Here is a 14,120-nt window from a genome sequence, read left to right as displayed (position 1 = left end):
ATTTTTCATAGTATTTTATTTAAATTGAATAATTAATAAAGTTTAACTTTTTAAAAATGAGTCAAAATTTTCATTCCATGTACTCATTTAGAATTGAATTATGAACATAATATTATAAAAAAATTTATTTTATATGTAATTAATTAGATTGGTTTTTTAAATTCAAAATTATTTTTAAAAATTAAAAAATTCATGAAATAATTTAAATTTATTAATTATGTCTTATTTAGTTTATAAGACATATAACAACAATATTTGAAAAGGAATAACAAATTATATATAACAACAATATTCAATCATATACAGAGATTACATATATTAAATTGAAAAGGAATAACATATCATATATGACAACAATATTAAACAATATTTGAAAAGGAATTCATTTATTAATTTATTACCTGTCGGTCAAACCCCCTGCCCTCTGTTTCTTCTTCTTCCCCAATATAGCAGCACTATGTTTTGCCCTCTGTCTTCTTCTTCTTCCCCAAATTAGCAACAGCCCCAACACAGCAACACCACGAAGACGTTTTGCCTTCTTCTTCCCCAACACAGTGACAACAACACCACGAAGATGCAGCCCTCTGTCTTCTTCCCTAAACCACGAAAACGCAGTCTCTCGCTCTTAGACTATCGGACCACGATCTGCTAAGTGCCTACCAGGCACTACACTAAAGATGAAGATTCTAGACTCCGACAATGGTGGATTTAGGGTTAGGTAAGTTATTCTTCAACCGAGCCTCTTTTTAAAAGCTTTTGAAAGGGTCACGGGTTTGTTTCAAATCTTCACGAGTTTGTTTAAAATTTTCATAAGTTCTCTTTTGCAAAGGAATCTCTGATTTCTCTTAAAAATCAAGACTTGTTGTGATGGGGCTTTTTGCAGAGAATCTATTGAATTTTTTTCCTCGAGTTGACTGAGTTAGCTCGGAATATCGATTGACTCATCCGAGTCCAACCGATTCAGGCCGAGTCTAGGTATTTGGTATCAGATTCGTCGCGGTCAGCTTCAAGGCGGATACGACTCGGCCGATTTTTTTAATGCTAGTAATGGTAGAATCTTCCCTCTAAACTCTCGACTTTTTCTGACCATGGCGATGTCCACTGAAGCGGCGAACACCGCCGTTTTTAGGAGTCATAAGATTTAGACTCAGATTTAGACTTTCAAAGCATTTAAGCCTTGGACTGCCTTTTATGTGATTACTTCGCGCCCACGCCAACATTCACCTCCTTCAGTCATCCAATCCGAGCTCACGTCGAGCCCAATCTCACTTGCCCAACTAATGTTGATGCTTTTTTTGCTATTGAAAAGTCCCCAAAGATATCAACATTTGTTGTATGTGTTATAGGCTCTTATGCAACATGAGAGTGAGCTCCATGAATTCTGAACTCGACGGGAACCCTAGAGGGATACATAAATTTGTTGAAAGAGGGTAGAGAGTTTTGAATTCTAGTCATGATGGTATGGTCCATGATGGCGTTACACGGAAGTTTCTGTAGCAACAGTCACATATCGAGATGGTGTATCAACTTCTGGTCGGCGGCATCACCAACGTCGTTAGCACAACCTGCATGATTCATCTTGCTCACATCACCATGCTCTTTCAGATTCAAACAATGCAGTCGGATGTTGCCACGTTGAGTAAGGCAAGCACATGGTATGAAGAGCATAGCCATGCATGGACCCCCCCATGAAACCATTTGCATCCTCCACCACACCCATCTTCCCCTCATTCATTCTTCATCCAATCTTCTCACTTACATGAAGCCTCACGAGTGCACGCTATCCTTCACTCCTTCACTCCCATTTTCTAAACTCACTAATCATACCTATCATCCATACCCATTCCTCTTACGCACCACCTTTCTCACATTCTCAAACCCACTACCCATATTTCATGCTTCATCACATCTCATCTCATACCCCCCTTATGCATATCATTATCCTCACATACTCGACACTACTTTTCTCTTTCTATACCACACCATGTACCTATTTTTTTTTCAATGCCGTTAAACCCATCTCTTCCACATTATGCCCACGCTGTGCCCACTTCCTACTCATGCCCACTGTCGTAACCATCTCATTTCATCACATTTCCACTTTCCATGCATGAATATACTTATTCCAGGGTGATGAGACTTGTGCTGTATAGGGAGCATTAGAGAAATCTGCAGAGAATGTTGGTCAACCATTTGCTCAGTCCGAAAAGGGTTGCAGTTTTCAATGGTTTCAGAGGGGACATATGCCTTAAAGTAGTGGATGAGATGAAGGGTTTGATGGTTGAGAATGGTGAGGTTGAGCTTAGGAAGGTTCTCCATTTTGGGTCTTTAAATAATGGGAATGAATACCATAGACAATCCCGTTGTGTGCTCTGCATAATGATAACAGCAAAGAGTTTGACGAGTGGTAAGTGCATGTATAGCAAGCTATGATTGGTGGATTTGGTAGACAGTGAAAGATCAGCTAAACTGAGATGCAGAGAGAACGACTTAGGGAACATTAATTGATCACTTTCAACTCTTGGAGATGAAATGTCTGCTTTAGCTATCAAAGCAGTCGTGTACCGTACAATCCTCACTAATGTCCAACAACCTTTCTTGGCAAGGATGGCGAGAGTCAGTGTTTTGAATAGTGCCTTAGAGGGCATGTGTAATGCAGAGAAGCAAATGGAAATGAGGGCTTCATTGTTACAGTTGCAAGGTAAAAGGAGTACCATTGTTGTGCTCAATGACAGACTCGAGCATGAGACTCTTGCTATTGTGCATTTTGGTGATAAATAACATTTCGTCGGAACGATTGGAGTCGTCAATTCAAGAACCCATTTCGCATATTACTGAAAACGACTTGGTGGATCCTAGGATCAATGGTAGCGAGGTTGTTATAGAAGAGAGTACATGCCCTATTATTGATCATGAAACTTTAGTTAAAATGGTTGATAATGGCGGTGTTGTCTCAATGTTGGAAAATTTTGATTTATATGTTGGAATATGGATAAAGGATGAAGAATATCCAATTTACAGCCCGAATTCTTGCCCATCTGTTGATAAGGCTTTTAGCTGCCAAGGTAAAGGGAGGTTAGATTCCAAGTATTTGAAGTAGCGATGGAAACCAGATGGGTGTGATCTTCGAAGAGGTAAGAGGTTGATGTTGGTTGGAGACTCTATGAACCGGAATCAGTTTGAGTCACTCTTATGCCTCCTCCATGAAGGACTGCTTGATAAGAGTAGAATGTATGAGCTCCATGGCCACAAGATAACCAAGGGAATAGGCTACTTTGTCTTCAACTTTGCGGATTATAACTGTACAGTTGAGTTTGTGAGATCACACTTCCTTGTGAGGAAAGGAACTCGCATCAATGAGCAGGACCCCACAACACCAATGTCTGAGCTAGTGACTATTCAAGCACCCATTCTCATTGCATGGCCACCTCTGCATGTCCATCTTAGGGCCACGTGTCATCACCTCAGTTCATCAGCTTTGATTTTGAAAATAATTTTCCAAATTCCTTTTCCTCCAACAATCTTCAAATCTTTTTAGTTTCTTAAATAATTTCAATTCTTTCATTTTTCATCATTAGCATTTTTCTTAAGTTCCAAAAATTTATTTTTCAATAAAATTCGCTGCCATTTTCTCTTCTGGCAAGCAATTTTCATAAATTCCATGAATTTTTAAAATGCTTTAAAATAAGCATAAATCCAATTTCGTAATTCCGAATAATGGAGTTATTGGAATTGATCCATGCAGAATAAATCGGGCTTTGGTGGGAGCCCAATATCAGTGAATGTTTTCTTTAAGAACAAATCTGATTGAATTGTGATGTCTGATGATTTCTCATTCTGTTTAGTGACATGTGAGCCATATTTTATGTTCATTAATGGTACACTGACTCCATTTCTCGATAGCGCATTATAGCTTGTTGCCAAGGCACGCGCCTGTTTTCACTCTAGCCATTCCTATGCATGTTTTGATCTCCGTATTGTGCATGACAGTTCCGGGTATCCATTGATTTCCTTATCAATTGCCATGATTGCTTCATTTTATTACTAGAAACCCGATTTTAGGGACTTAGAGGGTGCTACTGTCTTTACCGTACCTTCCCAATAAGTAACCTGACCCTCGAGCCTTGATCCGATTTTTCACAAACCATCTTTTCCAAAATAAGGAGTCACACTTAGGGTTTTCTTTCTTATTTTGTTTACCCTTTAAAAATAAAACAAAAATAAGTGGTGACTCCAAGTCATTTTTTAAACAATAAATCAATTTTTCAAATAAAAAACGAGCTCGCCATCAAGTGAAAACGCATGAGCCGAAATGTGGGGTCCATAGGTATAAAAGTTGAAATTCACCCATGATTTTTTGTAGTCATAAAACTTCTATCTAATTATATATTACAACCTATATCACTACTAGTATAATCATTCTACTAACCATGATCATAGTTTATCGAGAACCTAACTTAACTAATTTGTGCAATAATATAACTATAAAAATATAATAATAATATCGTTATTTTAAGATTGAACCCAATAATAGATGAATATGTGCAATGCACGTGCAAATATATTATTTTCCCAATTTCATCTCTTTTTTCAAAAATACTTATTTTCAAAATTTTCGTTTCTAAATAATAAATTTATGGTATAAAAGTTGAAATTCACCCATGATTTTTTGTAGTCATATAAACTTCTATCTAATTATCTATTACAACCTATATCACTGCTAGTATAATTATTCTACTAATCATAATCATAGTTCATTGAGAGCCTAACTTAACTAATTTGTGCAATAATATAACTATAAAAATATAATAATAATATCGTTGTTTTAAGATTGAACCCAATAATAGATGAATATGTGCAATGCATGTGCAAATATATTATTTTCCTAATTTTATTTGTTTTTCAATATTACTTATTTTTAAAATTTTTCGCTTCTAAATAATAAATTTATGATATAAAAGTTGAAATTCACACATGATTTTTTGTAGTCATATAAACTTCTATCTAATTATCTCTTCCAACCTATATCACTGCTAGTATAATCATTCTACTAACCATGATCATATATAGTTCCTTGAGAACCTAACTTAACTAATATGTGCTGGTGAGAAACTTCATAGTACACAAATATTTTCCTTCAGTGTTGCTCATTGAAAACTACAATTATCCAAGTTTAAACATGGTTACATGACAAATTAGAATAATACAAAACCTACAAAATGTTTGCAACAAGTTGAAATGGAATTTATAACCACACATGCTTCAAAAGCTTTCATTACCAATGAGCCATAACCAACCAAGGGCCCCACCTGCAAATATGCCACAAAGAAGGCACAATGTGAGCATATTACCCAAGGCATTTTGCTCCGGCCCCTACAAAACCAATAAAAATGAATCAAAAGAAAAAAAAAACTTAAAATATCATAACTATGGTTTTGAATTTTGACAAACCTTGTAGCCTTTGGGTGCATCAGTAAATATACAAACAGTAAGATAACCATTAGATACACCTAGGAATGATGTAAGCAATATCATCCATCCTTGATCACCATATTTTGCCGTGAAATAAAATGCAGGTATTAATAAAAATTGTGCTAGAACTCCAACCATAAGACCTCTCCTTGATAGCCTCAGACATTTCACAATTGGAATGTACCTAGATAACATATCCCATACATTGTACATTGTTATGAGAACAAGTGGGTACCTGAAAGAAAGATTGTTAAGTAAAAATTATCTATTAATTTTTCTTCAAAAGCATAAGATCCAACCTTCCAATATTTCATTAATTTCAAAACTTTAAACATGTATTTCCATTTTTGGGTAAGAATTTGAAGTAAAGAAAGATAATGTCTCCTAATTACTTTTAGAATTATCATCATGATGGAATAATATATAGCCCTAGAACATACTAAATAAACAACATTATTTTTATCTACCACTTTCTCAACATCCAAAAAGAAAACCTTAGATGCTACTTATATTTGAACCAAGAGAATACAAAAAAATAGCCAATACACGGGCTTAAGAAACTTTCCATGGGCTAGATAAACTTATCACAACATTTTCTTCCAAGATCTTACTCTTTATTTAGATTCATTTATCTTTTTATTTGATCCAATCTTCTTAGTCTAAGCAGCAAAGGCCTAATAACTATCCTCATGAAAATTCCCCCTTGGTGAAGGATATTTTGCCTGGAAGGTATCTAACTTTCATGCTAATTTACTTGTTTACATATCTTTTCCTTTTCTAATCCTTGTTTTTCTAAGAGGAGAAAGATCCTCCAAAGGTTAATGTTGTTGTCTCGACACCCAGTCTTAATGACCTTTTTGGCAACAAATCTACAAATTCTAGAATATTAACCTTTCCCCTTTCCAATCTAGATTATCTTCCTAGGTGAACCAGTCTTAGCTCCAAAAGAAATCATCCAACACAAGGTTATTGTTCGAAATGGTTTGTACCAGTCTCCATAGGAATTGTAAAAGCAAAAAGGGATAAAAAATTATTCTCCTTTTTAGCCATTCTCCTCCAACATCAACTACGGTCTTCTCAAAATTCCTCCATGCTAGAACAATGCATTTTCATTTTCTTTTCCTTTTCCATTTCCAGTACTATGTGGAAGCTTAAGAGGTGGTTAAGGCCAAAAATCTTCAAGCTCTTAAGGAGAAATAAAGTCTTACAATGATCTTTTAGAAGAATAAGAATCTTCTATTGCTGCTAGGAAAGTTGAACTCTTAGTCTCTATCACTAAGGTGTGGAAAAAAATTGAAGCTTGTGAGAAATAGTTAAATGAAGTTCAATCTTCTAGGATGACCATGCTTGTTCAGATGGTGGAGGAGAAAAACAAATTGAAGGCTTTGGATTATAAATTGCTTGCAGTTGCCGAGATAGAAAAACATATTGTTAAAGTTTGTCTAAAACACTATTGCTTATTTTGGTTTTTAGCAAGTTATCTTCGATACAATTTGTATGTTTGGCCATATCATGGACATACTTATTGCTTTTTGTTACTCAACTACTATCCTTGCACGCCACCTTGCTTTTGTTTATCCTAATTCACTTTATTACACTAGAATTGTCTCTCACATAGTGGGATATTACCTTTTTAGGTGCTTGTCATTAATTGCTCTTTTCTGCACTTCCTTATGCAATTCTAAGAGAAAATATTATGAATGATAAATAGTCATTTCCAAGTGGGAGACCATTTCCCACAAAATGCAACTTTTATCCTTAATGGAAGAACTTTTTTCCAAACTAAATCTACTTACGCCTAAGCTACATGCTTTTTCTAAGCTTGAAGGTGATCTAGGGCTCTTAACCTTACTTTCCCCAAATTTTCCCACTCTATACACATTGCTTCATTGTACTTTGTTGGGGTTAATCTATTTTGAAAGGCTATCCCAAGTGACTTCAGAGGCATGCACCTTCATTGTGAGAATGAAGTCATGATAATATAACATGCAACAAACATGATGCTTAAAATTGAAATATAGTTCTCTCAGTTGTTAAGATATTGTCCTAAAAGCAAGCTCATTTAAAAAAGCAAAGGAAAATAAATCAAACTATATGCTTTTAAACATAAATGAATCATTTCATTCCTTGTTAGACTAGACCAAATAAGGTGGTTGTTCTATAAAAAAAAAATGTAATGAGCACTTACCAAGATCCTAACTGGTGTTTGCCGGTGTTTTCAAACAAGAAACCAGGGAAAATTGACAATGTCACCAGGTGTCCTAGAAACACTTCCAATGCATAATCTATGTTTTGGAAGAATAATTGTTTATTGCTCAACCGCTCCTGTTGCTGAGTATCATCACCATCCTGCAAGAGTTCAAAAGTTTTTCTGAAACTAGAATCTCAAAATTGGAATGTGAAAACATCTTTGACGTAGGTAAAAAAAAAAATTGTCATACTTCTTCGTTTTGTTCTGTTTGGATCCCAACAACAGCTAGGTCGGCAGAAACAGTTTGTGATCCTTCTAAGGCTGCCTTTGAGCGATAGAACTTCACAATTGGTAGTTTGGGGAAAAAGAATGCATAGAGGAGAGTACATAGAAACTCCACAAATGTAGTGATTCCTAAGAATAGCACTGTAAAAGACAACAATGCAAGAAATAATCATCAGTTATAACTTCTTAAAAGTCAAGACAAATGTCTAACATTTCATCTCATGCGCATGTTAGAAAATTTTAACACTATATTCAAAGAATAAAAGTTTCCTAGAATAAACATTAGATAAGTGTACCATTATACACAATTTTGTCTATTACTTAAAGAAAGCTACATACTTGCACCATTGCGTTCCCCATCGTTAGATTTACGAAAGACAGCTTTTGTCACAAGCCTCAAAGCAGATGTTAAAACCCCTGATGCAGCCAAACCAGCTAGAAAGGACTATAGGATTGATGGCAAGAAAATTAATAAGGACAAGAAACTTCAAAAGCTAGGAATGAGATAAGTTGTAGCAGCATAAAAAAAATCTAAGGACAAACATACACGAATAAACTCCGGACACATGAAAGATAGATCTCCAGTCATCCCACCTTGAACTAGTGCACTAGCAACTCCAAAAGCACCCACAATGGCACATATGCCAATGTAAGGTGTTATCCCTCCTCGGCCTGATGTCGCTAAATCTAACTGTGACAGAGAAATAAAATGAAATTAAGGGAAATAAAATAGAATCGGATTGGTTGTAAGCAATGCTAAATGAATTGCAGCATTCCAAGAACATGGAAGGGGCATTAAAGAATCACCCAACACTTACCACAATGAGCATAAGAGTGCTCGTACAAAAAAGAATATATCCGATTAAGTTTCTTTTTCGGGTGTTAATCGTTGCCTCCTTGTAAAATAATATAGCCATTGTTCCAAGCGCAAATGGTTGTAAAACAATCGTAAGAACCCTTTCAGGATGGTATCGCTTCAAAGAAAAAACAAAACCTTGTTAAATAGCTTACACTTGCAAACTCAGAACAAAACCTTAATTTCTTGTCCTTTAAACGATACCTCCACTTTTAACGAGACTTTCATCTGTCAACATGTGTTACCAACTAATGGAGGGGAAATCTTGTGTCTATCAACTCCCACATAGCCATACAAAATATCATTTGCTATTGAAATTAAAAGGAGATTTCCTAGCATCCCATATTCAAGAAAGAAAACCTTAAACTAGATCTAATAAGAATCAAACACTTGTCACAAAACAATCCTAATTGTTATGCTTCTCACAACATTGACAAGTAAATATTTTAGTAAAGTAAAATTACCATATAGGGTGGGCTACGGGTGATAATGACCCAAAAGAGTCACCATGTTTACAAATCTTACAAGGTTCTCAAGTAATAATTTGAAAAGTTAACATTTTCATAATTCCAATTATATCTTTTCCTTTTATTCTCATCTAGCTTAATCTTTTTATTGTTTTTCTTTTGTACTTTTTTATACATTATTATTATTAACTTATAATATTGTTATTTATGGTATTAGTATTTTGAATTACTCATGTTATTATTTCATTCTTGTTAATATTATCTATTATTTTTATGATTATTATTGACCTTATTATTCATATTGTTAATATTATATTAAAAATAATATTATTATATTTTTATTATTACTAAAAAACCCTAGAAAATAATTTCTATATATATTTTTTTAATTCTCAAGGCTTGTAAGCCTTATTGAAAAATTATTCTTTTTTTTTTTTTGCTTTTTATGCTTTATATTCTACATTTAAACTAATTAAATTATTATTGTTATTATTATTAACACTTCAGTAATATTATTATTTATGATACTAATTTTATTATTAATATTATTAATAAAACTAATATTATATTCAAGTTATAGGTATGACAAAAATACATTGATCTTACAATACTAATATTTTAAATGCATAATACATTATGACATAATTTAATTTTTAATTTTTTTTAAACAAACACTTGTGAATAGTTTCTTTATACTTCTTAAAATTCTCTTTACTATAAATTAACCTTTAGAAGACATTTTTCTTTTTAACGTTTATGATTTTTGTTATAAAAATCATTGCTATTAATAATTATATTGCAAAATTAAACATTTCAAAATTTATGAAATCTATATAGTAAAAAATATAACAACATTATATTTTTAATTATTAGAATGAAACAATAATTTGTAAAATTATATTATTATTATTTTGGATAAGTTATTTATAACATCTTTAAAATAATAATTAAAAAAATAATAATTATAATTAATTACTATATTATTTATATGTATTAGTATTAATATTATTGTTATTTGATAGGTTAATAATAATAATAATAATAATAATAATAATAATTGTTGTTGTTATTATTAGAAAAGAAAAAAAATTTTAAGTACACAAATATGTATTGAACTTACAACATAATCATACTAAAAGTATAATTTATTACAACAAACCTTAATTTCTCTTTTTTAACAATTATAAAAACAATTTTTTATTATTATAATATTTTGTTAATAATTACATTATAAAGTTAAACAATTCAAAATTTCTAAAATCTATTTAATAAAAATATAATAAATTTATTTTTTTAATTACCATAATGAAATAATAATTTTTAAGATTATTATTATTATTTTGAATAAGTTATTTATAATAATATGTTTAAAATATTAATTAACGAAACAATAATTTATGATTAATTATTATATATATATATATATTTGCATTATTCTTATTTGGTAGGTTATATGTGGGTATATTTGAGTTTTTATATTTTGGGGCCTTTTGAAGACTTATTAAAGTTGATAACCTTTTTAGGTCATTATTACATGTAACCCACCATATATGGAAATTCCTATAATAGTAATCTAGTAAAAGTTAGACTTAAACAAATATATATTAAAAAAAGTGTGAATTACATTTTAAAAAATATATGAAAAGGTTTGAATTAATTGAATTCTTGAATTAAATCTGTAGAACTAAAAAAATTTGAAGTTATCGATAGCATGATTATGAGTGCTTACTTACTGGGAACAACTTGTAGTAGTAATCTCCAATTGTCATCAAACTGTTCCATGATATAGCAGACCCAATTCCCAGAATCCAACATATCAACATTGCAGTAAACTTTCCCTGATCATCACAAAAAATAATTATCATACATTTGTCTACTAAAAAACAATGATTGAGTTGTAACAAATTTTCTTTTATATAAACCAATTGAAGTGTTAAACCTTCGTTGGAGATGCACTTCCATTAGTCATGGCCGGTATCCTACAAAGAATAAAAGATTTGACATTAGACTATGTAGTACTACCATATAGATTCACCTTCAAATCAAATAATATTCTAACATAAACAAGGAAAAACACAAAATTTCTTTGAAACTATGTAATTTGGATTGAAGTAAAAAAAAAAATAAAAATAAATAAATCTTAAAGAAAGTATCAAAAAACCTGAATTTATAGAGAAAGAATCAATGGAAAATGAATACACGATAAGAACTTAATGAAAAGAGGAGAAAAAAAAATAGGCTCACTCTTTTTAGGATGGATTTGGGCTTTATAGTAACTTGAAAGAAACTGAAACTGAAAATATGAAAAAGAAAGGATAACCCGGATCTCCAATGCAAAATGGAACCTAAAAATGGAGAACTCACCTTGTTCTCCTCACAGCTTCAATTCTCGTTTGAGAAATAACCCTAGAAACCCTGCTCTATCTGTAAAAAGGTAACTACCTTATTTATTAGAAATAATTCATGATTAAAAGGAATAAAAAAAGATCTCACATTTGTAAATCTAATCTCTCTGATTTTTGTCTTAAAAAGTAACACATTTTTGACATAAATGTCCCTCAGTATATTGATTATTTACTTAAAAAAAAGTTATAGGGCACTTTTTGTCCAAAACCAATATTTCTAACGGTTAAAAATATTGAAGGTTAGATTTATAAAATGGGAAGATTTCATCCCTTCTAATCAAATAACCTTATTTATTATTCATAACTTTTTAGAGAGGTCTTCCGTCTTTTGAAAATCCTTTCCCCAAAGAGAACAAGAGGAGACCAGAGTGAAGGCAAGTTGTACCTTTGGTTGTTGGCTATAGTCAAATAGCATACGGGTAGATGAAGAAGTGCAAGGCCATCAATATACGAGTACATTCTTCGTAGACATCACAACCACGAGGTCTGATGCAAACAGTGCAACTCCTCTCTCGTGAAACACATCAAAGCTCCTCCTCTTAATTGTTGGAATTATAAAATTTAGAACTTCAATTATTTTATATAAATTAATTTGATAAGTCAAAATTTCTTAATTTGAAATAGATAATTTTTAATATTTCTAATTCTTAGATCATAAATTATGAATATAAGAAAGGGTTTATTATGCTCATGTTAACTGTTATGAAAGTTTTTATATGATAAATAAAAAAAGAAAATTAAGAGTAAAAATACGAATCTACTAAGATAGAAAGTAAAAGAGTGATGCTATACTCACATGAAAGTGCGTTATAAGTGTTGGATTGTAATTTTTTGTTGACAATTATTAATAAGTGATTGTTATTAGCTAATTTGTATTTTTGGTAGATTCAAATTTCTTAAGAGTTATTTAAAATTTTTATAGGTTTAATATTTTATTACAATTTAGAATTTAATTTATAAATAATAAATTATTAAATTCAATTAATATATAAGAAAATTAAAAGCTTTAATGAATTTAAGCTTTGATATTATTTTATTTTGAAACTATAAATATTTAGAACCTATATAGAAAGGCAATAATACATATAACAAATGAAATAGAAGGTGATATTACATACAATGGATGAAATATTTATTTCATAAATAAATAGCTATAAAATAAATATTTTGTGATCATGCTATGAAGGAAAAAAAAAAATCATTAATGGTCAAAATACCTGAATATATCCTAGGAGAATCTAGATGACAAAAGATGTTTTCTTTTTAAGGAAAAGATTATTTAGTGATTCATTGATAATAACATAGAAATAAGTATAAAATGAAAAAAATTTGAGAAGGAAAAAAAAGTTTTAATTTTCTAAGGAAAATAAATTTAATTTTTTTTATCTTCTTATATACTTTTATTTTATTTTATTGAATTGAGCTTAATATGAATATGATCATCCTTATATTAATTCTTTTTTAATAAGATAATTCCTAGATAGGAATCTATATATTGAGATACTATTGGACTATATAAATATACTTGAAAAAAAAAATTGATTTATATGCTGATATGAGAATTATAGTGTGGTAATGAAACTGGGAAGAAAATTAATTAAACATGTAATTGAAAATATGTTTATTAGATTGAAAACATACTTTATAAATGGACAACTTTGAGAAAATATGCTTGGTACTAAAAATGGTAGTTGCAATCTTATTTGCAGTTTTTTATATGAAATACAACCAATATTCTCTTTTTAAGATGTTGTCATTCATGTGAAAAATGGTATATTAATTTTAAATTTAGAGAAAAAATATTTATTGTAGTAAATATCTCAAAGGGGTTGCATTTGAAAATGTAATAAAATATATGCATATTTGTAATGCCAATGTGTTTATAAAATTGGAGCCTACTAGATACTTTGTGATAATTTTTACATGTGATGCCTTACTAATTTGTTTTTGAGTGTGTGAAGAGTTATAATACTATAATGATGCAGATAAAGTAAGAGATATGATTGCATATGATAAATTGGCATGAGTATGTAACATGAGAAAAAGAACTGATCTATTAAAAGAGTGGTTATGTTAGGATTAGCAGCTAAGCTAGATCCATAGTCATTGAGAGGGATGGGCTAAGCCCATAAGGGAGTCACCTCTAGAGGTAACTTAATATTTATGATTGGAGATTCGTGAAGAAAGTCCAATAGGTAAAAACAATTCGCATTGTGTGATTTGTAAATAGTACTAACTTTGAGGAGAAGCTTTTCCCATCCCTATATGATAGTGCTACCAATGTGATGTACCCTAAATGAGCACAAGACAAAAAATGTTGTGAGATACAGGTTACATGTACCCTTAGAGGATTCACCTAAGCAAGAATTGTCGTGAGACCACAACTATGGGATTGTGCTATTCCATAGTAACTTTAATGAGAATCAAGATATCAACGCATAGTA

At 31.2% G+C, this 14,120-nt stretch overlaps 1 protein-coding gene across 1 annotated transcript; it reads right to left on the bottom strand.

The window, feature by feature from the left end:
- Nucleotides 1–5,262: 5,262 nt before the first annotated feature.
- LOC100265704 (equilibrative nucleotide transporter 3) lies at nt 5,263–11,240 on the bottom strand. The gene is made up of 9 exons (XM_003635024.4): nt 11,211–11,240; nt 11,005–11,109; nt 8,767–8,922; nt 8,496–8,639; nt 8,288–8,393; nt 7,914–8,089; nt 7,661–7,821; nt 5,452–5,707; nt 5,263–5,373 (listed from the first exon to the last, which is right to left on the bottom strand). The coding sequence occupies exons 1-9, from the start codon at nt 11,238–11,240 to the stop codon at nt 5,263–5,265; spliced, it is 1,245 nt and encodes a 414-aa protein (XP_003635072.1).
- Nucleotides 11,241–14,120: the final 2,880 nt, after the last annotated feature.

Source organism: Vitis vinifera, chromosome 10, assembly GCF_030704535.1.
Source record: "Vitis vinifera cultivar Pinot Noir 40024 chromosome 10, ASM3070453v1".
In the NCBI taxonomy this organism is placed as follows: domain Eukaryota; kingdom Viridiplantae; phylum Streptophyta; class Magnoliopsida; order Vitales; family Vitaceae; genus Vitis; species Vitis vinifera.
This window is presented reverse-complemented; position numbering and strand designations above follow the sequence as displayed.

What these genes read in the sequence shown, in the direction of transcription:
- LOC100265704 (XM_003635024.4), bottom strand. Translation starts at nt 11,240, where the DNA reads ATGACTAATGGAAGTGCATCTCCAACGAAG. An exon ending in GCACTCTTATGCTCATTGTG is followed by an intron (nt 8,640 to 8,766) that starts GTAAGTGTTGGG and finishes TCTCTGTCACAG; the next exon opens with TTAGATTTAGCGACATCAGG. An exon ending in TGGGGAACGCAATGGTGCAA is followed by an intron (nt 8,090 to 8,287) that starts GTATGTAGCTTT and finishes TGTCTTTTACAG; the next exon opens with TGCTATTCTTAGGAATCACT.